Source organism: Tauraco erythrolophus, chromosome 5 (assembly GCF_009769465.1).
Source record: "Tauraco erythrolophus isolate bTauEry1 chromosome 5, bTauEry1.pri, whole genome shotgun sequence".
Taxonomy (NCBI): Eukaryota; Metazoa; Chordata; class Aves; order Musophagiformes; family Musophagidae; genus Tauraco; species Tauraco erythrolophus.
Window position 1 is genome coordinate 23786571 of NC_141469.1, and position 23829 is coordinate 23810399.

At 48.6% G+C, this 23829-nt stretch overlaps 1 protein-coding gene across 1 annotated transcript; it reads left to right on the forward strand.

Annotated features, from left to right (window-relative positions):
• Positions 1-3555: 3555 nt before the first annotated feature.
• On the forward strand, positions 3556-22901 carry PANK2 (pantothenate kinase 2). The gene is made up of 7 exons (XM_086611847.1): positions 3556-3745; positions 13286-13638; positions 14969-15222; positions 16219-16395; positions 16545-16668; positions 19129-19254; positions 19694-22901. Exons 1-7 carry the CDS (start codon positions 3556-3558, stop codon positions 19742-19744), a joined length of 1275 nt encoding a protein of 424 aa, XP_086467973.1. The 3' UTR covers positions 19745-22901.
• Positions 22902-23829: the final 928 nt, after the last annotated feature.

Genomic DNA, 23829 nt, shown 5'->3' on the forward strand with positions numbered 1-23829 from the left:
TTTGCTACTTCACACTCAACTTGTGAGGCTGCCTTGTGTGTCTGTAAGAGGAGGGGGATGGATCTCAGCTTTTGAGGCCTCTGTGGAGCAGAGAAACTTTTCATGTAGAAGTTGGCTGGAGAATTAAATCGCCCAACTTACCTGTTCGGGCAGTGGGTTTATAAGGCTGCCGAGCTGTGGAGGCCACAAAGAAGGATCCAAACAACCCTCCTCTGCATTTTTGGGGGAGGACAGCAGCCGTTCACCCACCTCGGTTTTCCCATTTAAGATGACAGGTGCTTTTAATTAGAGACAGCTGTTGGTACGACTTTTGCCGTATACAATTTCAAACGACTCCGTCCATGGGAGTTGGACCGTTGCCCTTGCTGTGGAGCTGCGTTTGGATTTCTTGGAGAACCCTTGCCTGCTTATCGAGGAATACCTGCCAGGCATTCAGTTTCCTTGCCTCTTCCTCCTCCTCGTCCCATCTCTGAGCAGCCAGTTCTGGTAGGACCCTTGCTTTGATCTTCGGGGATGCGTGTTGGACACGTCAAGGTGACACCTTCTGTTCCAGCATCCCAGAGACCAGAGGTGACCTCCCAGGGTCTGGGGGTAGGTTCAGACAGTGCCAAGAACCACCGAATTTAAAGTCCTCTGGTGAAAGGGGCAGGTAAACCCCTTTCTGCTGCTCACAGTGATGTCTGGATCTGTGTCCAGGGTCCTGAGGAGCAGGAGATTTAAGAGATTCAAGGCCTCTACTGGCTTCACACAGAGTCTGATGCCATCAGTCCACATCAGGAAGAGGTGGAAAGGATTTCGGGACACTTTCAAGGCTTCATTTTGGAGCAAGCCCAGGTCCTGGTCTAGTGGATGCCCACCATGGCAGGTCACAGGAAGCTGAGACGGCAGGTTGAGGATGAAGACGGGGAGGGTGGTTCTCAAGGCAGCATATAGCTGAGCTGCAGAAGTCCTTGCCACAGGATGTTGTGGTTACTGAAGAGGAAGTGGACAAGTTCTGGGATGAAAAATGCCCCAAATGTTTGTAAGCAGAGGTCCGAGTTGCAAACTGTTGGAAGCTAGAAGAGTGTTTGAGAGAAACAGGGCCATACTTAGCTTTGGCTGAGTGGGCAGGCTGGAAGGGAAGGGACTGGATGTAACGACGTGGGCACCATGAGCAGATGTTTGCTGAGGTGGACCGTATGCACCAAGCCCTGCACACTGCTCGCGCTTCTTCTCCATGATCCAGATTCAACGAAATTCTCTGGTCGAATCAGATCCCAGGATCCTGCACAGAAAACAGAGCTGGGCCATCTTTGCCACCCTGGGTTCAGCTCTGGTGTGCAGGCACCAGCAGTGGTTCCTCCTCAGGTTCCGCTCCTCGTCTGCTGAACAGCTTAGGGCTTGGCCTGACCTGCAGAAAAGAGATACCAACATCACCAAAATCACCACTGTGCCCAGCTCCAGCTCACCCCCTTGCTGGCAAGGGAGCCCTAGGGGTAAGCCGGCCTGTGGCGTATGCCTTTTGCGGACAAGTAGGAAGCTTTTGAGCAGCATGATGGAAACAGCCCCTTTCAGTAGCGTTACGTGCCTTCTCCACGCTGCCTTTTATGGAAAAGGCTCCCAAGGGCTTTGCTGTGTATTCACAGCTGAAACACCCCACTAGCTCTGCTCGCTTTCTGCTTTCTCAGCTAAAGCTCTTGACTTACAACCCAGATATGTGAAACAACGTTCAGGGCTTGGTATTAACAGTACTCTGAACTTCAGGCAGCGGAGCTCAGTGAGTTCGTTTTTTAACAAAATGAAGGCGATGCGTTTATGAAGAAAGGTTATTTTATTCAGAGAGGTTACGCTTTCTCTCATATCGGTGCCATCCCCATTCATATGCTTCCTGCACTTGCCCAGCAGGATATTAAAATCATACGAACTAAATTTGACCAATATCTTTGTTCTGTTTTCACCACATCAGCCAGAATTCAGCAAATTCTTAGTGAAATTATTACACCTTTTTGGAATGTCAGTCGCTTATCCCTTTGGTATCGAATTAATGCCTGAGGATTGCGGCGAGCTGAGATTAACATGGTGCAGGTGAAGAGCACCGTGGGTCACTGGGTTGCAGTTACATGCTGGGCTGTGCGCTAGGGTTGTTAGACATCAATTAGCATTCCAGCCAGGAACCACCATCGTGTTACAACGGAAGCTGTTACAGCATAATATAGTCTGGGAATGTGTTTTCCTCTTGAACGTCATCCTGTTGATCGTCGCTTGTGCCATGCTTTATACTCGCCTCAATTTTTCTGCTGCTTGGATGGCTACTGCTGTAGTTGGTAGCTCAGTATTGATAAATGTAGGGTCAGAGCTTAAAGAATGGGATGCATCAGCACTTAAGTTACGTTGGGATTTATAACGGAGCTGAGGATTGGGTCAGAATGTTTCCCAAATCCTTGACTCTTCCTAAATCTCGTGTCTTGGTTCCCATTTTGTTTTGTCAATCCTTTCTACTGAGCTTGCAAGATGTTTGAAGAACTTGAGTGTTTCTGTGTTTCCATCTTCCCTCACTGAAGAGGGAGTTTGGATCCAGCTTGATCTCCAAGACCTCCTGCTGTCCGGCTGTCTCTTCCTCTGTAGGAAGGAAACCTTTGCTCTCCCCAACAAGGCCGGAGCCTTACTAGTTGTTCTCCAGGATGTGTCAAGCTCAGAAATGTCAGATTCTGTTTCACCTTACGTTAGTGACATTCACGTGGCCCAGAGAGCAGCCCCTGAGGACGAGGTTTTCAAGCGCTCCTTTGGGACAGAGCATCCTCACATGTACATCCTGACAGAGTCGTGATGGAGGAGCTGCAGAAGGGGCGAGTTGTAGGTAGGGCAGAGGAGGTTTAGGCCCCAGGCCGGCAGGGCCGTGGCGGGGGCGGAGGGACACCGGTCCGACACGGTGGGGGGCCGGGGAGCCGCCCCGCAGTGAGAGGACGAAGGACACCTCGCTATCTGCACATGCAAACCGTATGCAAAGCAGCCCCCCCGCGCGGGCCAGTCCGACCGGGCCTACTGCGGTCTTCCTTCCAGCCCCCCTTCTGCGTTGCCATAGTTACCCGGTCTGTCAATCAGCCTGCCTTCTCCCGCCCCGACCAGGCAGCCGCCTCACATCATTGGGCTGTTGTGTTGTCAGTCTCTTCGGAAAGGAACACCATAGGCCAGCCGTGCCGCATATGGGCCCGCCCTCGCCGGCGCCTTAATCCCCGCCCCGTACCGAGCTCGCGCGTTCGATTGGGTAGCCGCGCCTGTCACTATCCGCGGCCGAGAGCGGAAGGAGGGTCCAGCGCCCCGCTGCTGTCCAATCCCTACCTCCCATTGGCGAGGCCGCCTGTCGCTCCGTGCGGAGGAGAGCGCGGATTGGGGGCCACGTCTCGGCCTGTCCCGCCCCCTCCCCCCCGGGGCCGGGGGCGCGCGCGCGGCGCGGGGGGCCGTGTGGCGCAGGCGCGCTGGAGGCGGTGGCTGCGGCGGTGGCGGCTGTGAGGAGCGCGGCGCGGCGCGGCGCGGCACGGCGGGGCGGGCGGCCCATGGGGCCGGGCCGCGCTGCGGATGGAGCCGCTGCGCAACGGCGGCGGCGCGGAGGAGAAGCCGCGGCGGCGCGGGGGGGCCGACGGCGGACCCCCGCGGCGGCGGAGCAGCGGCGCGGCGGGCGTTGACAGCGCGGCGGGGCCGCAGCCCCGCGAACGGGGCGGCTCCGTCAGCCGCCAGCGCCGGGACTCGGTTCGCAAGAACCGCCCGCGTGAGTGCGGCGGGCGGGGGGGGGAGGGGGGCGCGGGGGGGGCGGCCAGCGGGGGGTCTGCTGCGGGGGCGGGGCTTAGGGGGGCGGGGCACGGGGGCGGGGCTGCGGGAGGGGTTTGGGGGATGCTGTGGTGAGGGGGCGGGGTCTGGGGCGGGGTTATGGTAATGAGCTGGAGTGGGTGGGGCTTGGGTGGGCGGGGTCAGGAGGGGGCGGGGCGGGGGAAGGGGGCTCCTTAATGGGGGGGGCGGGGCGGAGTAGGGGGGATGTGGGGACACTGGGACAGCACGGCGGGGTGATGACTGGGCCCACTGCGACCAGTTTGGGGACAGCACGGCGGGGTGATGACTGGGCACACTGCGGCCAGTTTGGGGACAGCACGGCGGGGTGGTGACTGGGCCCAGTGTGGCCAGTTTGGGGACAGCACGGTGGGGTGGTGACTGGGCCCAATGTGGCCAGTTTGGGGACAGCACAGCTGGGTGATGACTGGGCCCAGTGTGGCCAGTTTGGGGACAGCACGGTGGGGATGTGGCGGGACAGTGACATGGGCTCAGCAGGTTGGGGCGGAGGATGGGATGAGCTGAGCTACAGCGGCTCTGGGAGACTGAGGGCAAAACAGTGCCCGGCTTGGTGGGGCAGGGTGCGGAGGTGGGGGCTGTGGTGGGTGGGTGGGGGACCTGGGACCAGAGGGGCTGAGGGAAGGTCACTGGGGAGGAAAAAGAGACAGAAAGACAGATGGACGAGCCAGGGGGTGAAGGCTGTGCGGCTGGACTAGTAGCTGGTGGAAGCAAAGTAATGGAGAGCAAAGAGAATGGTGTAAATTTTGGGAGGGGAGGGCCCCGCAGGTGTGGCAGGGGCTGGGCACAGACCGAACCAGGCTTCGGAAGGAAAAAAAAGCGTCCCCTGAACCACGTTTTTAAACGCCGTGTCATAAACGGTGCAAAATGGATGTCAGCCTTCATTTTGGCAGCGGCAGGAGCTGCCGCTCAGGTGGCTGTGGCTGGTGGTGGACTTCAGCCATGTTTGAGGTGGAACTGAGGGATTATTTCTTTACTTGCGCTGGAGTCCTTCCTCTTGGAAGGAGATTGCCATACCCTGAAAATGAAATAATGTCAGCGTAGTTCCCTCTTACCTCCGCAGCTATTAAAAGGACGTCAGCAAATGAGTCCAGGCTGAAAACGGGAATCAAAATTGTCCTGCATCTCGTAGCAAGGCTCGGCCTGTTGGCTGGCAACGCTGAGACATTATTGTCGCCATATCAATGTAAAGTTTTAAATAGTGTCCTTTCTCTTTTTTTTTGATTGCTGGAAAAAAAGGAAGCTTCTCTTTTTGCCCTGCCTTTGCGTGAAAAATAGGAATTCTATCCCCGAAGACTTTCAGAGATGCTTGCTGAACTGGATGCTGCTTGCCTTACTGGTTGCAGGCAAGTGCAGCTCAGGAATGCTAATGGAGCGTCAGCTAGGTTACAGGAGTGATCCTGCGTCGGGAAATGATTGTAAAGTTAATGTTAAGTAACTGAGGTAATTGTGGGCTTTTTTCTGCTTACTCGAGGTTTAATGGGATGAAAGAGAAATTTAGTAGAGGGTTGTGAGCATCGTGGTGATTTAAATGCAGCAAAACCAACTTTGTATGTGAAAGCTCGCTTGTGTGGCTGTTGCTGTGAGGAAATCACAGCAAAACCTACCAGTGGGAGCTGCGGGGTTGTTAATTAGAGACATGTTCGTTATTAGGTTGCAGGCAGCTGTAGGGAGATGAAGGAGATCTCTGGTATGAAAGTTAGGGTGGACGTAGATGGAGCTGCACTTTCCTGCCTCGCTCGAGGGCAGTTTCTGTGTCTTCTGTGGAAAACAGAGATTGAAGTTGGATGTTGAGATTCTGGTTTCCTGCAGTAAAGTTCAATGCAGAGACTGGCGTGGGATACTTTTAGGAAAATGGGTGTTCTGGCAGCTTCCAAGACGAGATTTGGATCCGTAGTGCGATTCGGGATTACAACGTAGCCTGTCTTTCCTAAATGATTTCTGCACTAATTGGAAAAGAAAAGTGCTTGAGCGAGTACATCCCTTAATAGGGACAATGTCTGATGTCAAAGTAAATTACGTTTTGAAGTTAAAATCCTCGATCCCACCTTAAGGAAGATTCAGGCGAGCCTAAATGAAAAGCAAACGGCTTAATGAGCGTCTGATCAAAAATGTCCTACTTTAGCTCCCACTTGTCTGCTGCTGGTAGGTGGCAAACAGGCTCAGTGACCTTGAGGCTTGTCTTGCTGCCTGCACTGGCAGATGCCCTGGCAGATGAGCCCTGCTTCCCCAGGAATGAAAGGATTTCAGCAGGCTGCGGTTCAAACTCGTGATCTTTCTTCCTCCCTGGTTGTCTGTCCGTAGCAGGAATGTGTAGCGAGGACTGTTTCGCCGCAGAGATGAGGAGGAGGTGTGGGACTGGGGGGAATTACGCTGGATATATCTGAAACAACCCGACCAGCAGCAGTACAAGCGATGTCCGAGCTGTGTGCCGTCGTCCATCTCGCGCTGTTACGTGTTTCTTGGTGTGCTTTGTAGGAGCTGAAGAGCTTTATCGCGGACGTCGTGGTTTTCAGTATGCCGCAGGCAAAAGGAGGAGAAGTCAAGGGCGCCCTTGCTCTCAGAAGGGAGTGAAAAGCGTCCCTGAAAATGTTGTGAAGCAGAGATTTGTGGAAGTTCCTGGGTGCTTTGGAGTGTTATGTTGGTGAGGCGAGAAGGGGATCTCAACAGGATTGTTAGTACAGGCAGAAATGATAATATAGAAAAAGCTGTATCAGCTCCAGAGGCAATTCGGAACAATTCCTTTCTGGTAATGAATTATCAGTACCGTTACTGAAATCTACACTCGCAAACCGGTCTGGAAATACCCCAGATGAGTAAAGAGGATATTCACGTGATGTTTACTGTAGCGCAGCTGTGGGATACCAAATTACTTGCTGTGGGTAGGTTTAAAACCGATGATGACCGGATCATAGTGAGCAGGAGAATATTTTATGGTAAGGAATCTTCCTTGCGATAAGAGAAATAGGTCAGCGGTTCGGTTTATCACTTCCCCCCTTTTCTCCTCCTCCCACTCTCTCCTAACTCTTCTGTGCTGCCGCACCGCCCTTCTGCTCCTTCCTGAAAACCTGGTTTCCATGACACAGATGAGTTTAAGTTATTTCTCTGGGTAACAAAGTATGCTGCTCCTTTCTATAGCATGTTTGTTAGTTCTCTGAAAAAAAAAAAAAAAAAGCTTATTTTGATGCTTTTGCCAGGCATTACCCATAATGTTTTACTGTTTGACAAAAGGAGAGGAGAAGTAGGCGGCATAAAGTGTATTTGTATTGTAGGGTATTCATGAATTCCAAAAGAAAGCCTATACTTAAAATCTCCAGAACATCCTGCAGATAGTTTCGAAAAATGTATGTATGTGTGGTTTTAAAAGAAAACCAACAACAAAAAGCCTGTCCTCATCCATTCTTTAGTCCTTTCAACTACTACCTTTTTTTTTTTTTTTAAAGTTTTAGTACCTTATATCAGAATTATGCAAAGGCGTAATGTTCACATTGCTTTAAATTCTCAATATACATAGTATCTAAGTAGAGGTACAAATAAAAGACTGTTTTGGTAGCTTCTTTGCAGTAAAAAAAAAAAGCTTTGATTTTTAAGTACCTTTTTATGTTTTGGAATTGTGTATGAAATGTGAATTCCTAGCAGAGCCTGTTTTTAGAGGTGGGAGGATATGTAGACTTAGAGTGACTTTGTATTAAATGCTGATGAATAATTTTTTTTTTTCCCCATCTGTAAAATTTCCATCATGGTATAACATTATTAAAATATAACGTTGAATATTTTAGAGTAAATGTAGAGACTCTGCCATACGCTCAACTAAATCGTCGGTCTTCGTTGCTCTGCAGGCTAATCTTTTTAGCTTCTGGTGTAATTGGCTCATAACTTAAGGATCAGTCTGAAATACAGCTTGAGCTGCTTGTCGTATGAAGAAAATCCACCATGGAGATCTTTTAATTGTATCACCTCTTTCACCTTGACACTTCTGCAGCTTTCAAAATAAGTCTGTTGAGGGTTTGTTTTTTTTTTCGTTTATATAGTGTCTAGTTTTATAAAGTAATTTACATAACAAATGCATTGTATTTTCCTTGCCCCAAAGAGCTTACAGTGGAACTCTAAAAGGGATTTGAAGATGAAGGGAGGGTGGCGGCTCTTCCTCTAGTATCTTTGAGCTCTTCTATTTATGAGGTTATTTAGTACCAGCTAAAAAAAAAGCCCTTAACTTTGTTTGCAGACTGATCTTTTGTTTGTTGTTGTGTATCCACAGATCTGCCCATTAGAAGAAAGTTTATTTTTAAGACAAAGAGCTTCATGTACGTTGTGTGTATGTACAGAGCTCATTTTGAAAAGCATCTGCACTAAAGGAAAACAATGCTTTGTCAGGCCAAAAAATGAAGGATTTTCTTCTTGGAGAAAAATTTGCTTTAAAGATGCTTTATAACTGCTGTTGCAATGTGTTGCGTTCGGGAAGCAAACGAAAATAAGGCTTATCGTTGGGTGACTGATCTGCTGAGTGATGCCACAATCTTGTCAGTTCCTGAAGTCACCTTCCTTGTACCTCTGCTGCTTTTCACACTGAATACTATTGCGTTTGTTTTTTTGTCTTACAAATTTGAGAGTGGGGTTAGTGGCTGTCGTCGTGCTAACAAAATTAATATATAGCGTTTCTTTAAGGAAAAAGGCTGTAGAAGGTTTTGAATGGAGAGCAGTTCTGGCTTTCAGAAGAGGATTTCCTGCCTTTCTTGTAAATGTCCAAACATCCAGTGAGAGACTAAACACTTCCCAGAAGGTGCTGGGCAGGAGGAGAGTCCAGAGGTTCACACCGCGATGCTCTTCCTATGCTCTGCCTATGTTTTTCTCACCCTCCCTGTCCTTCTGTGGCTGGTGAGCTCTCGGAGGGCTCCATGTAGCAGCAGGGAGGTGGTGAAGAGAGGCAGTGTTTGCATTTTCTGCCTTGGTCGTTAAAGCTGGCGTCTTCTTGCGCTGGTTGTTTCAGCAGAACCTTCTGACTGAGAAAAATCAGCCTCCGGGCAGCCCAAAGGCTCCTGGGTGCCACCACACTGCTCTAGATCTGCCGTCTTCTGCAGCAGCTCTGTTGGAAAAAAAACCCTGTAGAGGCTTAGAAGGGAGAGATCTTCGGATGGCGTTCCATTGCATTGTAGGTGCTGGGAAAAATTGGTGTTTTAAGAGCAGTCTCGGTAGCAGATGGTGGTGGCATTCATCCAAGAGAGCTTCCTTCTTCCTCCCTTTTGAAGGCACGGATTTTTCTAGCTCTCAGATATGGAAGAGCTGTCGCTGCCCTTCGTGTTCATGTTGGCTGACTTCCTGTAAGTGTAAGAAAAAAAACCCAGTTGCCCATGTCGTCGAAATAATTTTCTCCTCTTGTTTGTATGCTGCACCCCTTTCCTAGAAAAATGGGTTTATAGGGAAAGTTTTGTCCATGCTCCAGATTGAGTGCTCTGTGCAGGTTTTAACTCCATATAAAATCCTTTACAGCATGCTAAAGAAGTACTTAATTTTGAGCTAGCCAGCTTCTTCCTTGGATTCTTAACCTGTGGCTGGGATGTATATAATGATAGATCCATAATTAAGAATCGTTTGGTTTAACTTAATTACCTTAATAGGCTATCTTTCAGAATTTATCCCTGGTGACTTACAGAAGGTATAGCTGAGCTGTTGGCAGATGGAAAACACCAGCTGCTCCGTGCAGAAGCTTTCCGCAGCTGGTGCCACACGGATGTGTGAAGCCAGCTCTGATCTGAGACTGCGTCCCTGCTTGGGGGGGGTTGTATCCCTTTTTTGGGGCCAGCTGGGGTTTAACAGGGCCAGTGCCGGGGGAAGACTAGGAAGCCCTGAGTCCAACCTGACTGCACTTGACACCCAGCTCTATAGGCATCATTCCTGTTTCCCCGTTAGCCGTGTCTTCTGGCGCGCCAGACAGTGGATAACTGGCATGGTTCAGCCCCACGCTTGATGTTCTGCTAGTTCAATGGCAGCTATAACAACACCTGAATAAAAAGTAAAGTTTGTAGATATTAAAAAATCAAAGGTCTTGAGGACACTGAGAATGAGCTGTGATGAAGTTTTGAAGGAGCTGCTATTTTTTTGGTGACAAGGAAAGCTTCTTGAACTGATGGACCGAGCTGGTGATTCTCACGCCTTAAAATCTGGAAGGTTTGTGTCCCTGAACGTAGGAGCTTGGTGCGTGAACTTCACAACCAACTTTAAAATGAACTAGTGTTGCTCTGCTGAACCAACACGTGCACTACCAGCTGAATGTGTGCTCCAAAGTGGAAGCCTGTTAGCTCGTGACGAAGCAGCCCATACGACATTGGCAGTTACGTGGCTTCAGCAGGGCACTGTGCCTTAGTTTTTGGATGCTTTTCTGCTGCACCCCAATGAGGGCATCTCCCAGACCCCACCCCATGCTCTCTCCCCGTTTCAGCCCCTGCGCAGCCTGGCAAAGCGAGGTTGGCCTAACCCACAACAGGAAGGACTGTTGTCTCTAAATACGAGGCTGGGGGTGCCTTAAAAAGAAGAAAGCGCAGGCTTCATGATGCAGAAATAAATTGCATGTCCTGACAGAAACAAAAATATTCCAAGAAATCGGAAGAGGTTTCCTGGCACCAGGACAGGAGCTTTCTGGAACCAATCCCTTCGTCAGATCAGAGATGGCGAAGCAGATGAGCACTTTTAAGAGCGGGAGATTTGTGGAAAGGGAGTCCGGGATGTCAGTGACCATGGCAGACGGGAGGAGACTTGGCTGAGTAAAGCCAGAGCCTCCTCCTGTTCCTTTCCTTGCGTAGAGCTTGTTCGTTTTTCAGCAGAGCTTAAGCAGTATTGAAAAGCACAGTGAATGTGGGGAACCTGTTTTTAGTGATCATATACATGAACTGGGTATTTAAATAGAGCGGTGTTTGCCAGTTACAGTCACTGGAGGGACTGGAACAGCAGCAGGAGGCTCTGGTTTGGCTGCCAGTGCCCTGTTTTTACCTGTGTGACGTTGATGGCGTTCTTATTGCTTCCTCTCTCAATAGCAGGGCATGATGCTTGTTCAGAGTGTTCTTCTGCGGTAGTTAGTTGAGAAATCTGGGACTTCAATCCAACATCTAGGACTTCATTCCACTTTGGGAGGGGTCCCATTCTGCCATTAATGTGGGGACTGCTGACTTACAGGTGTATATGCCGTATTGGAGATGGCTTTACTGTGGCATTAGGAGGGCCTGCATACAGGTTTTTAGGTTCAAGGTGTCAGGAAGAGCAGGTGAGTGAAGCAAGTGGCCGCTTGGTGGGTTTTGTTTGCTGCCTTGATGCCTGCCGTGTGGAAACGGAGTCTCCATCTCCTGGTCAGAGTGGCCTTGGTCTCTGTGACTGCTGTTTGCCAGCTCAGCTGCTGTTGCCGCACACCTCCACGACAAGGCCATTTCTCTGGGGGTACAGAAATCCTGGAGTTTGTCCTTTTTGCCTTTCCCTCCACTTATACTGGTCCAAGGTCTTGGACCCTTCTTCCCATGAGGATGCTCCTCCTGGTCTGGTGTCCCAGAGACACCATCCCTGCACATATTTAAAAGACGTGTAGATGTGGAGCTGAGGGGCATGGTTTAGTGGTGGACTTGGCAGTGTTAGGTTTACTTGGACTCGATGATTTTAAAGGTCCTCTCCAAACTAAATAGTTCTATTTTATTCTAAAGCATTTGGTAGACTTTCTATCCTGAAATACTGATGGAGTTTGCAATCCTGAAATCCATTTCAGAAGTACGGAATGAAAAATTGTCCAAAGTTCTTGAATTGCTCCTGCTTCCTCTCTCTCTCGGGCCATGATTCAGATTTCTCTTTCTCTCATTCATGAACAGTTATTTTTATGTCCGTTCTTGTTTTGAAGCCAATGGATTAGAAATAGACGTTGATTGGGATCTGGATGTGCCTCCTAAAATAGAGCTTGCGACTTCTTTCAGGATTTTTTTTTTGGTGATGGTTGGGGGTGGCCTCTATGTAAATACATAAAAATAGCTCAGTGATTGAAAAATGATGTGGGTAACCGATGGCTCTGGCAGCTCCTGGGGAGCTGTGATGCTCTAGAAGGGCCCGTTTTACCACCGCTCTGCACAGCAACCAAGTTAACCCACCGAGGAGGGGATGCGTCGTCTTCAAACACGTGCTTGCCTGTCGGGTTTGGGGCTTTTCAGAGATCCTTTTCTTTGGGATTGAGTTTCTCTCCTGCCTCTGGGTCATTTTCTTTGCTGTTCGGCTTTCTTAAGTGCTGCCTCTAGGTAGGTGGGAATTGCTCTCTGACTGCGTGGTGCTCCTGCAGCTCGAGTGGCGGGGCCTCGGTGCGCACGTTGAACACGGAACATGCTTTTGTTTGGGCAGTCCTGCGTTCTGGGGTGGCTGCTGCTTCCCAGGGCTTAACCGGAGCGATACGCGCTTTCGAACGGTGGCAGGAATGAGGGCTTCTTCGTGTTGCACGCTTATCCGTCTGCAGATAAGAAAACATATTTTGCAAAAATAACAGTAGAATGTTATCGTGCCTGTCTCTGACGTGTAAGAATTTTGCTAAAACCTGAGATCCTTCTTTCCAGATGAACGTTAGTAACATCTAACATTCAGATTTATTTTCTAAACATTCCTGTTTTCCTTTTGGAAAAAGCATAAGGGTTTAATCCTGCTACCATAAGCCGGAACATGTGGCTACATTTTTCTCTTTGCTCTGGAGCCCGTGTATCTTGTTAGCTCAAGCCTATCCTTTAGCTCATTAATAGTAATATTAATCTGTTCCAGTTCTCAACTCTAATCGCAGATTCCATCTGATCAGGGTTTTCTCTTGATCTTTTCCAAGAAGCTCATTATCTAATACAGCTGTAAATGTTGCTGGGCCTGACGCTAATGCATATTTTGTACCATGGGGGAATTTGACTAATAAAATAATCCAATTAGACATTTGTTTTTGTCTCCCTGGGGCATCTTAGATTACTCGTCTACCTCAGTTATGTGTTCTAATTAGTTAACGTTTGTGCATCCCTTTGATGTAAAAGCACCGGTATTATCCTTGGCTCTGGCTCTGGATCAGAACTTTTATAAAAGAAATAGCTGGGGATTAAAATTGCAGCAGTATCTAGTGGCTGTGCAGGACTGTCAGGCCTGTGCTGGGTGCGTCTCCAGTGCTGCGTGGTGGTGGTGGTGTAAGTATTTTGAGTGTTGCCTATCAGATGTTGGAAGCTCCTGAACACGTGGTGTCTCAAAACAGGAGCGGAGGACGTGGTCAGAGGAGTCTCAGCCACGTTTGTCAAAGGCAGACCAGTCTGCTAATGTTTTTCCTTTGTTCTCCACTTCGGAAATGAGGAGATCAAACAGGCCTACGTTGCGGAGTCTCTAGAGAATTGCAGGGATTAATTCAGTTTATAACTGTTTTGCTGATGGGATGACAGTATCACAACCTGTTTCTTTTTCTTCTTTTTTTTTTTTCTCCTGGCTTTAGTCTTCCCTTGGTTTGGCTTGGATATCGGAGGGACCTTGGTCAAACTTGTTTATTTTGAACCAAAGGACATCACCGCTGAAGAGGAGGAGGAAGAAGTGGAAAACCTCAAAAGTATCCGCAAATACCTGACATCAAATGTAGCCTATGGATCTACAGGCATTCGGGATGTGCACCTTGAACTAAAGGACCTTACCCTGTGTGGACGTAAAGGCAATCTGCACTTTATACGCTTTCCTACTCATGACATGCCTGCTTTTATCCAAATGGGAAGCGAAAAACACTTCTCAAGCCTCCATACTACCTTATGTGCCACGGGAGGTGGAGCGTACAAATTTGAGCAGGACTTTCGCACAGTATGCATTTTTGGCTTCTATACGATTCAGATCTGGTAGCCAAGTTTTTTTAAAGCTTTAAACTAGAAAACTTTCTCTGCAGACTCAAAAACTTCTCTAAATCTTAGATTTGGAAGAGCGTGCTTAACTCCAGTTAAACTTGGTTCAGGAAACAGCATGTGGAGTCAAGTTCGCATCTCCAAATTAGGATACTTTCTTTCCTGAAAGTGCATGTAACGTTCCTGTAACTCTAAAATTTTTAACTAACTTCCATGGCATGTGCTCTTACAAGACTGTCTCTGTATTATTAATCTCTCATTATGCTGATCTCAGTCTTGTGGGTTTTTTTTCTCATTGCTGTCTTTCACATGCTTGATATTTGTTTTATTGTTCCTTTGCTCATGTGGTTTCATTTCTTACATACAAGGGCGTGTAGTGATAGGACAAGGGCCAATGGATTTAAACTGAAAGAGGGGAGATTTAGATTGGATCTAAGGAAGAAATTCTTCACTCTGAGGGTGGTGAGGCACTGGAACAGGTTGCCCAGAGAAGTTGTGGCTGCCCCATCCCTGGAAGTGTTCAAGGCCAGGTTGGATGAGGCTTTGGGCAACCTGGTGTAGTGGAGGGTGTCCCTGGCCATAGCAGGGGGGTTGGAACTGGATGATCTTTGAGGTCCCTTCTGACCCAAACCATTCTATGATTCTAAAACAAGTGTGAGTGAGCTGGTTGAGGTTCAGTCAAATTTGCTGGTGAATTAACTGGTAGGGAGGTTAGTAGCTGGAATTTGACATCATCATGCAGCTTCATTGTAAGTTTGATTCTTGTTCATAGGTGAAAAACATGTGTGATAAATACTTTGTTTAACCAGGGCTTGGAAAAGCGCACCAAATACAGTTGTGCAGTTGAGGCAGTGACATGAAGGGAAAACAATTTCACAACTTCCTCTGTTTTCTGGGTGGTTTTCTGGGTGGTTTTTCTTTGGTCCAACAACAGATGAGTCCCTTCTTGTTTTTCTTTGTTTTTCATGCCAGTGTCTCAGAGTCAGGGCCTAAATCAGGCCCATGGAAATTGATGGGATTCTCTTGGCATCCATCTGTGGATGCAGTTGTTCATTCCCCCCTCTTTCATGTCTGCACACTTCAGGGCCAGGATAGTTAGCAGTCCGTGTGCAGGGAGAAAGACGGAACTTTCCTGTGATCAGTACTTCTCTCTCAGCCACCACAGGGAGTAATGGAGATCACTGAATTTAGCTGGAAGTGAATGCATTTTTCTAGCCCTGAGCATAAACACTTCAGACCCCTAGCTACTTCTTGAATATTCTTTTTTTGTTTTTTCTCTTTTTCCCTGCCAGATGGGTGACCTTCAGCTTTGTAAGCTTGATGAACTCGATTGCCTTATTAAAGGAGTTTTGTACATTGATTCGGTTGGATTCAATGGACATTCAGAGTGCTACTATTTTGAAAACCCGACGGATGCTGAAAGATGTCAGAAGCTCCCATTCAACTTGGAGAATCCGTATCCTCTCCTTTTGGTGAACATTGGCTCAGGGGTCAGCATTTTGGCTGTGTACTCAAAAGAAAACTATAAACGGGTAACGGGCACCAGGTGAGTGCCATGAGGGGGTCAGTTTATTTTGAGTTTTCTTGTAGAGTCTGGAATGCATTTCTGCATTGTAGATGACATTTTCAGGGACAAGCTGCATTAAAGGTGGGGAGTTGAATGGCTGAGCTCCTGCTTTTACTGCAGTCCCTACTTTCTGCAGACAAAGATCCCTCCTGGAAGAGAGAATCTGAATTTCGTGTTTTGCTTTCCTCACTGCAACTGGTCTCTGTAATTCCTACAGCAGGGCAACAGAAAAAACAGCTTCTGAACTGTTTTGTTTGCCATCAGAGAGATCCCATAGTTTGGGATTATCCCAAATATAACGATCATGGTAACAGCTGTTAGCTTTGATTCTAACAGTAGAGATTTGCATCCTGACTTCCGATAGTTACCTTATTTTGGTGGAAGGGATGCTGGCACGGCAGTAATTCCCCAGACAGTTGCTGGACTGCTGCAGCTATCCTTGAAGATGTGGCTCTTGTTGCCAGGCAAAGCCGAAGAACTCTGGGGCTTTAAGCTTTCCTGAAAGTTAGCAGTAATAGTAATAATAATAATCATCATCATCATCCCACACTACAGATCTTACTCTTATTATACATCATTATTGGCATATGTGCATAGTAAAGTGAACAGGACATGTTTTTTTCCCCTAAGTTTTGAGGAGCTGTGCCCTAATACTCCAGTTATCCCTCAGGACTAATATTTAAAAATTGACTTCTCTGAGTGCTGGGAAGAAGGTGGATATTGTAAAATAAGAAAATTAATTTCTCGTTTAGAAACATGCCCTCTGCAGAAGGCTGTGGCATTCCTTACGGGCTCTAAGTTATTTGAAAGTAACAGATTTAAAGAAGAATGCTGCTCTTCCAAGATTGCTGTCACTGAAAAGGGAGGAAGTGGAAGGAATGAGGCAGTCTGAGCTAACTTCCTGAGTGGAAGGAGCCCTTTTCCTTCTCTGACTCTTTGGAAGCAAAGTGACTTTCATTTTGCTTGATGTTGCAGCCTTGGAGGGGGAACCTTTTTTGGTCTCTGCTGCCTTCTTACTGGTTGCTCCACCTTTGAAGAAGCCCTAGAGATGGCATCCCGTGGAGACAGCACCAAAGTGGACAAACTAGTGCGGGACATTTACGGAGGAGACTACGAGCGATTCGGATTGCCAGGCTGGGCTGTAGCATCCAGGTAATGACTTGACTGACTTTTATTTTTGTTTTATTTTTACTGGAGGTTCTGCAAGGATGAAAAACTGGATTTATGTGTCTTAGGAGAGCGACCATTCCCTCTGCTGTTTTGTTTTAACAGAACTAAATTACCGAAAACTGTCTTTACAGCTTTGGAAACATGATGAGCAAGGAGAAGCGGGAATCTGTCAGCAAAGAGGACCTCGCAAAGGCCACTTTAATCACCATCACTAATAACATTGGCTCCATAGCACGGATGTGCGCGCTTAATGAGGTATGAAGGGGAAATCCGTTTCACTGCTTCCTGTCTGAAGCATCACTTGTGTGCTACTGAGTCTCTCTTCAGGGAGAGAGAAGAGAGCATCTTCACGCATCTGAAGATGCGTGTTCATACTTGTCTTTTTGGGATGTTCAGTAAGTTGTAATCTGCTCATCTTGGATTCTTGGGTGAATTTTATCCTTGCTCGTCTGCATAGTTGGAGCCAGATCGTTGTGAAGTGAAGAGCTGTGAATGAATTGGGGGCTGGCTCTTGGTCTCCTGAGGTCAGGAGTTAAACAGCTCCTCTGCAGCAGTTTGGGAACTGTTGGTGTGCGATAAACTACAACTCTTGGGACCTCTGAGAGAGAAGGAAAGGCGGAGTAGAGGGATGTAGAGGCTGGATGCCTTTCCTATGTTGTTTTTACAAGTTGCTTTCAATTTCTTGGGTCAGGCCCTACCACTTCCACGACCGTTCCTGTATCTTTGGGCTTTCAGCTTCTTTACAGTGCTGCCTTGTTGCATTCATGTCAAGCAGCATTGTACAGGGCTATGAAAGAACAGAGACGTGCTCTCCGCTCCGTCCTGCGCCTGTTCCTATGGGATGAGCTAACGGGGTGAGGCATACTCCTGACTCCTGTTGCTGTTGGCGGGTGCTCACGATTTACCTTCATTTACTGCTGAAACTAGGCAAGACATGATAAACGGTCTTGCCCATGATACATCTGCTGAGTCCTCACAGTGGAGCACACAGCTGAGTGCAAAGAGGATGCTGAACAGTTAGAGGAAAACGTTAATGAAGGTGGAGATGGAAGGAAAATCCATAGAAGGGTGTGAGTGAAGGAGCAGACATGACTTGATCCTGATTCCTCGGTAAGAAGAGGAACTGAAAATTTTTTATCTTCTTTTTGGAGAACAAGAAAGCTTCAGAGTTCATCACTTGGCTCAGGAGAACTATTTTGGCATTGAAAAGTTTGACTGGAAGTCTGATTTAAATCCAAAATAGCACTACTTGGTTTGTCTTTTCCTTTCTTTCAGAATTGTGTTAGTTAAAAGTTTCCAAATTTTTTTTTTTTCCTCCCCAGATGAACAGTAGAGAGCCATTCAGCTTTTTAATGATGAGTCAAAGGCCAGAGTTGGGGGGAGAGAGAGGAGATGGCACTTGACGATCAGTGTCTCTAGCCAGTATAAGGATCTCGTAGCCAAAAATCAACCATTCTATTCAAATTCCTAAGCTAGAAAGGCTGTGGTTACACCGGTGGATATCCAGGTAGTGTGGAAGAGTCTGAAAAAGAACTTGTCTTCATATGACCTGTCTGGTGCTGCTTTCTGAAAGAATGATGGATGTTTATAACATTCTGCAGATCCTGCTTGACACTATCAGCAGTCACTTAATTAATGGAATCATTGAATCGTTTAGGTAGGAGGAGACCACTAAGATTGAGTCCAGCCATTAACCCAGCACTGCCAAGTCCACCACTAAACCACGTCCCTCAGCACCACATCTGCATGACTTTTAAATACCCCCAGGGATAGTGACTCCACCACTTCCCTGGACAGCCTGTTTCAATGCTTCACAACCCTTTCAGTGAAGACATTTTTCCTCATATCCAATCTAAACCTCCCTGGCACAACTGGAGGTTGTTTCCTCTTGTCTTTTCGTCTGTTACTTGGGAGAAGAGACTGACCCCCACCTCACTACAACCTCCTTCCAGGTAGTTGTAGAGAGCGAGAAGGCCTCCCCTCAGCCTCCTTTTCTCCAGGCTGAACAACCCCAGTTCCCTCAGCCGCTCCCTGTAACACTTGTTCTCCAGACCCTTCACTGGCTTTGCTGCCCTTCTCTGGACACGCTCCAGCACCTCCATGTCTTTCTTGTCCAGGGGGGCCCAAAACTGAACACAGTATCTGAGGTGCAGCCTCACCAGTGCTGAATACAGCTCTTTTTTTTTTTTTGTCTTTCGGTGTAGTCTCTGGCCCCTCCTGGTGCGGTTCCTGACCATCTATCTCAGCGCACCCCTTTTCATCTCACCTCGCTCTTTGGAACCATCTTTTGCAGCTGCCAAACCCCAAGCCGACTCGGTGTCGTCTCTCCCTTGCAGATCGGCTCTTTGGCTCCAGTTTCAAAACTCTTCAGTTCAGAAAGCTGCAAATGTGTCGTAACTCCTCTCTGCAGCTCCCATCCCTGCTCACCGAGGCAGTTACGCTCCTTAGCTGCCAGGAACAGCTCTTCGGGGCGATGCAGTTTCTCTGGATCCGGTTGCTTTAGTGTCAACTGGTGATTTCCCTCTGCTTTCAGCTGGTTGTTTTTCATCAGGTCTCACGGGAAAATGTATTTGGAAAGCTGCGTATGTGTTTTGAAGAGGCATTATAAGTGTAACTTTTTTCTTCTTACTCTAAGGTGGGGTATTCGTTATTGCAAATGGAAAATGGAATTCAGCCTTAACGTTCCCTTGGTTTTTTTTTCCTTCCTACTTGCAGAACATCAATCGAGTGGTGTTTGTTGGCAATTTCCTTCGGATCAATACAATTTCGATGAGGCTTCTGGCATATGCTTTGGACTACTGGTCGAAGGGACAGTTAAAAGCACTTTTCTTGGAACATGAGGTGAAATTTTACATTTGTTTTGTCTCGTGTCAAATTCAAATCCTTTTTGAAAGAGCTGTGTGGGGTCTGTAGCTGCTGCTGATACACACTGAGCAGCAGGTTCCCACTGTGTTACTACAGCCACGGTTACTGCAGTGTCCAGGGTCACAAAAAACATGGATGTTGTTCCAGTAACTAATGAAAGAATTGTTTACTCATCTTGCTTGTGAGCTTTCTTTTCAGGCTGTTGATAGTGTAGGGGATTCTGTGCACTCTGCATTCCCGTGTAGCAATTATTCCCGTGTTGGAATCTATTTTGTAACGTACCAACCTATAGTTATTTCTTCCTGCCATCTTTTATAGGTTGTTAGAATTACACCATATGTGTGACCTTCTTGTTCTTGCACCACTTGTGGGACTGTGCTTGAATTTTTATTGGATATTCCTGTCTGCTCTTCAGGGTTATTTTGGAGCAGTTGGTGCTCTTCTGGAACTCCTGGATTCCGCCTGACTCCATGCAGGTTCTGTGCGTTGGACCTACGAAGTCAGGGCACTTCCTGTGTCGCTACGTCCGCGTTTCGCTTCAGAGCATCCCTTCGCCAACTGCCAAACTGACTGTGGGAGAGGACTTTTGCATTCCTGAAACCAGCCTTCAGCTGCAATGCAGGTTCGTTCAGAAGAAGCGTATGTGCAGCTAGATACTGGCTGAAGGTGGCGGTGGTATCTGGAACGTTTGGAGGGTGTTAGTCGCTGACATCAAACAGCCCTTTGTGTGTAGCTGTCTGCGCGTTCAATGGTAGTGATGTAATGGAAGACGCGCGCTCTCTTCCCTCCGTCAGGATTCCTGGGAGAGCTGAATGTCTGCCCAGTTCACAGTTTGTGACAGAGTTCAGCCACAGCGTTTTATGTTCCACCAATGAAAGGTGTCGCGTTGGCAGTGTGCTGTAAATCGTCGGGAAGGGGGGAGCCACATCCGCGCAGCCCTGGCGTGTAAAACCGTGCGGACCGCTTCCGCCTCCCCGACCTGCGCAGTGGCCTCTCCAGCACCGCTGTGCTCTCAGCAAGGCTCTGTTTGTCACTGCAGTTCCTTATCCGTGTGTACAGCTCGTTAGAGACGGAAGGTGATGCCCAAATCCTGCGTCTCAGGTAGCCTGAGTCGGCGCGGGCTGGTTGTGGCTGCAGCCTGTAACGCCTCCGCGCGGACCACAGCAGCTTTTGGTGTGTGCCATGGGGCTGGCGCGGTGTTGGGAGTGTCTGTCAGCCTCCGACCTTGAGATCTGCTAAAAGTGAATTCGGAGCCAAAATAGCTTTGGTTTCTTGTTTGGTTGGTTGTGGTTGGGTTTTTTTCCCTGTTGTAAAACTTGGCTGCATATAATGATACCAAAGAGATGACTTTTTTCTTTCAGTCTTGGGATCTTCTTTGTAATGTTCCATTTTATGTTTATTAATTGCTAAACTAATGGAGTTTCCGGGGGGAACCTGTCCGTCCCATACACATGCTGTACTCTTTCCTGGTTTCTCTCTGCGTGCCATTCTGCATACGGCCCGCACACTGGGTGGCTGCACTTTGGGACCCCTGAAGATCTCAGGACGTGGATTTAGGAATGGCTTAGTGCTCCCTGAATAAATGATCCCTCAAAACAAAAGAGATGCTGATAATGGACAGCTGTTCCAAAAGCAAGGCAGCATGCGTAGAGGTTGTGATCCGTCCTTCCTCCCTCGGGTCTCCACCTTGCCCTGCCCTTCGCAGAAACTCTTCCCACACTTGGATCTGTAGCGAGGAGGAGGGTGTTGGTGTTCTCTTTGCTGTGCCACCAGCATCAAGTATTTCAGTGTAACTGCGCCCAAGCCAGGGAACGTGGAAGAGCTGCTTTTCCAAAGAGCCATCTGCACCTTCCTTGATGATGTAAGCTCAATGGAGATGCTAGGGTGTTCTGGCTTCGCAGCTGAGCAGCTCAGCTCTGCGTAGAAGCCGTGCTTCCGTGAGCGGGGTGAAGCAATCTCCTGTAAAATGCAGGTGTGGATCACTTCAGTCCATACGTGTTGGGGTTTATCCCAGAACGTGGGAATGACTCTCATCTTGGCTCGAATGCGTCTCTTAAAGTCATGGTTTCCTTTCGGATAAGTTGATTTTTCCACTCCCTGGTCCTGGTGCATGTTTTGGTGACCAATGGCAGCGCCAGACAGCCCGTGCCGGTCGGTGTCCTGCCGGTTGGCTGCAGCAGCAGCACAGCAAACTGCATCTGACTCTACCCATTGCTGCAGCCCGAGAGCCAGGCGCTCGCGAGGTCGCTGCGTGGTACCTGCCTCTCTTTTGGGCCTGAAAAGGGAAGAATCGACGAATTCAGAAGACGTGCTCTTTGCTAGATGAGATCCTGTGTGATGTTTCTCCTACAGCCTGTCCTGTCAGCTCGGCTGCCAGGCGTTCCAGACAGCCGACACGGTGTAAAGCAGGATGTTTTCTAAACCTCAGTTGACTGTGGGCCTGGAGCTTCCTGAATACATCCAGTAATTTGACAAGAACAATAAAATGGGGTGGAAAAAGAGAGCAGTGTTCACCTGAAAGGTAATCTTTGCTGCGTGCTGTCTGCGGAAGAAAATTTTGGTGCTTTTCCTGCAGCGTAGTGCAGGTTTCAGCTGTATCCCACTCTGCATTCAGTATAACACGGTACTTTTATAGAGGTTAAGGGGTTTGAGCAGGATAATACGGAATAATAGCGTGGTGTGGGTTGGAGGGGACCTTCAAACATCACCTAGTCCAACCCCCTGCCATGGGCAGGGGCGTCTTCAATTAGACCAGGTTGCTCAGAGCCCCATCCCACCTGACCTTGGCTGTTTCCAGGGATGGGGCGTCTACCACCTCTCTGGGCAACCCGTTTGGCATCTGTTGCATCCGAGACCTCATTTGTTCTTCGTTTCTTGTGAAATCACACAAAAGATACCCCAAGTAGGTGTATTAGCAACAACTCCACGTTCGAATTGCTGATCGTAGGTTTTCTAGACTTGACTTAACCCCTTCCCTGCCATATAAAATGTAGTACGTGACTCAGAACCAGCTGCCGTTTCAGCCAGGTCACCCACCCTCACAGCCAAAACTCAGGGCCTGGTTTGACTCGTGGAAATGAAACAGAAAAATATTTTGGCTTTTTGGAAGGTCCGTGTGCCCAGGTCCTGCTTAGCTCCTGGGTGCAATACTGCAGTGCTGGGCTGGGCTGCTGTGGGCTTATCAGATGTCACTAGTTGCGGGGGGGTTTGCACAGACCACATACAGACTTCCTGAGTCCTTGTGCTTCCCGAGTCCTTGTGCTACACAGAAGCAGTAGCCTCTGGGAGCCAAGGCTTGATGGAAGGCAGAAGCTGCCTTGAAATGGTGTTGGTGCACAGAGGGAAGTGCTGGAGAGCTGAGGAGCAGCCCCGCAGCCTGGTCTCCAAGGAGTCCCTGTCCTGAGACGCTGGAGTCGGTGCCAGGCTGGTGTCCCGGGCAGCAGCATCCTGCCAGCTTTCCGGTGTTCTGCTTATGTGTGTAACTCCTTTTTCTCTGGATTTTGAGTAGATCCTGGGTGGTCTGATGTCCAATGCCAAAGTCCCTGATGTAGCCTGTGTATTTTTTTTGTAACTCTGTTTTTTTTTGTTTTTCTTCTTGTAATAAAATGTTACAGTTCTTTTTATATACTTGGAACCCTTCTCGTATTTGCTTCTTGTCTCCTTGCTCCAGAGCGAAGGGATGAAGGTTGATCTGAACAGACATCAAGAACATGCTGGTGAAATAGGTGTAAACAAGTCCTTCCCGTTATTTTAGAAGCTTATTAAAAATAACTCGGCAATCCCTGCATGGGTTCTGTTCTCTGGAAATCGGCTGCATTTCAGAGCATGTTAACGGAGGGAAAAAAAATAATTAAATCCCAGTATTTGTCTTGTTGCTGGTAGCGAGGATCCCTTCTGGATGCTCGGTCTGCCCGGGCTTGTCATGTGTTCAACCAGGTGCCTTAAAACCAGGTTTCTAAACCAGGTTTGAGGAGAACCCGAGCGCTGGCACGGGTCCGTGCTGCCCAGAAGGTGGGTTTGTGCGCGGCTGGGGGTGGGTCTGGGCATGTTCTTGCAGGGTGACTTCAGAGCCCGGGGGCTTTCTGAGGGCTGTCGCGGGGCTTCGTCAGCAGCAGCAGGCGCCCGGCACTGGCACATCCAGCGACGGGGAGGTTCTGGCTTTGTCCCACCAGCGGGAGTCTTCACCCAGCGAGCTCTCCATGATCATGTTGGAGCTTCCTGAAGATGATGAGGAGCGCAGCAAGAAGGTGGCGGCCCTCGGCCAGGGCTTTCCAGGGGATTTCCTGCCAGGGTGAGTTCCCTGATCCAGCACCATCCAGGAGCAAAGCTCCCGCTTGGGGCCAGGGGATGCTGCTACTGCAGGCAGACACGGACAACAGCATCCCCGGCCCCAAACCAGCCCATTTTCCGGGCTCCCCCCATCCTCAAGAAAGGGCTGGGGCCAGAGCGGCACTGGGAGTGTCCCCAGGGTGCCACGACGCTCCTCTCTTCCCCATGGCCAGCGGCTCCCAGCTGCAAACCACCCCCTGCAAACACACCCCCAGCTTCCAA

Excerpts from the sequence above, each read along its gene's own strand:
- PANK2 (XM_086611847.1), top strand. The coding sequence starts at position 3,556 with ATGGAGCCGCTGCGCAACGGCGGCGGCGCGGAGGAGAAGCCGCGGCGG. Across the intron at positions 3,746-13,285 it reads GGTTCGCAAGAACCGCCCGC|TCTTCCCTTGGTTTGGCTTG; the intron begins GTGAGTGCGGCG and ends TCCTGGCTTTAG. Across the intron at positions 16,669-19,128 it reads GGATGTGCGCGCTTAATGAG|AACATCAATCGAGTGGTGTT; the intron begins GTATGAAGGGGA and ends TCCTACTTGCAG.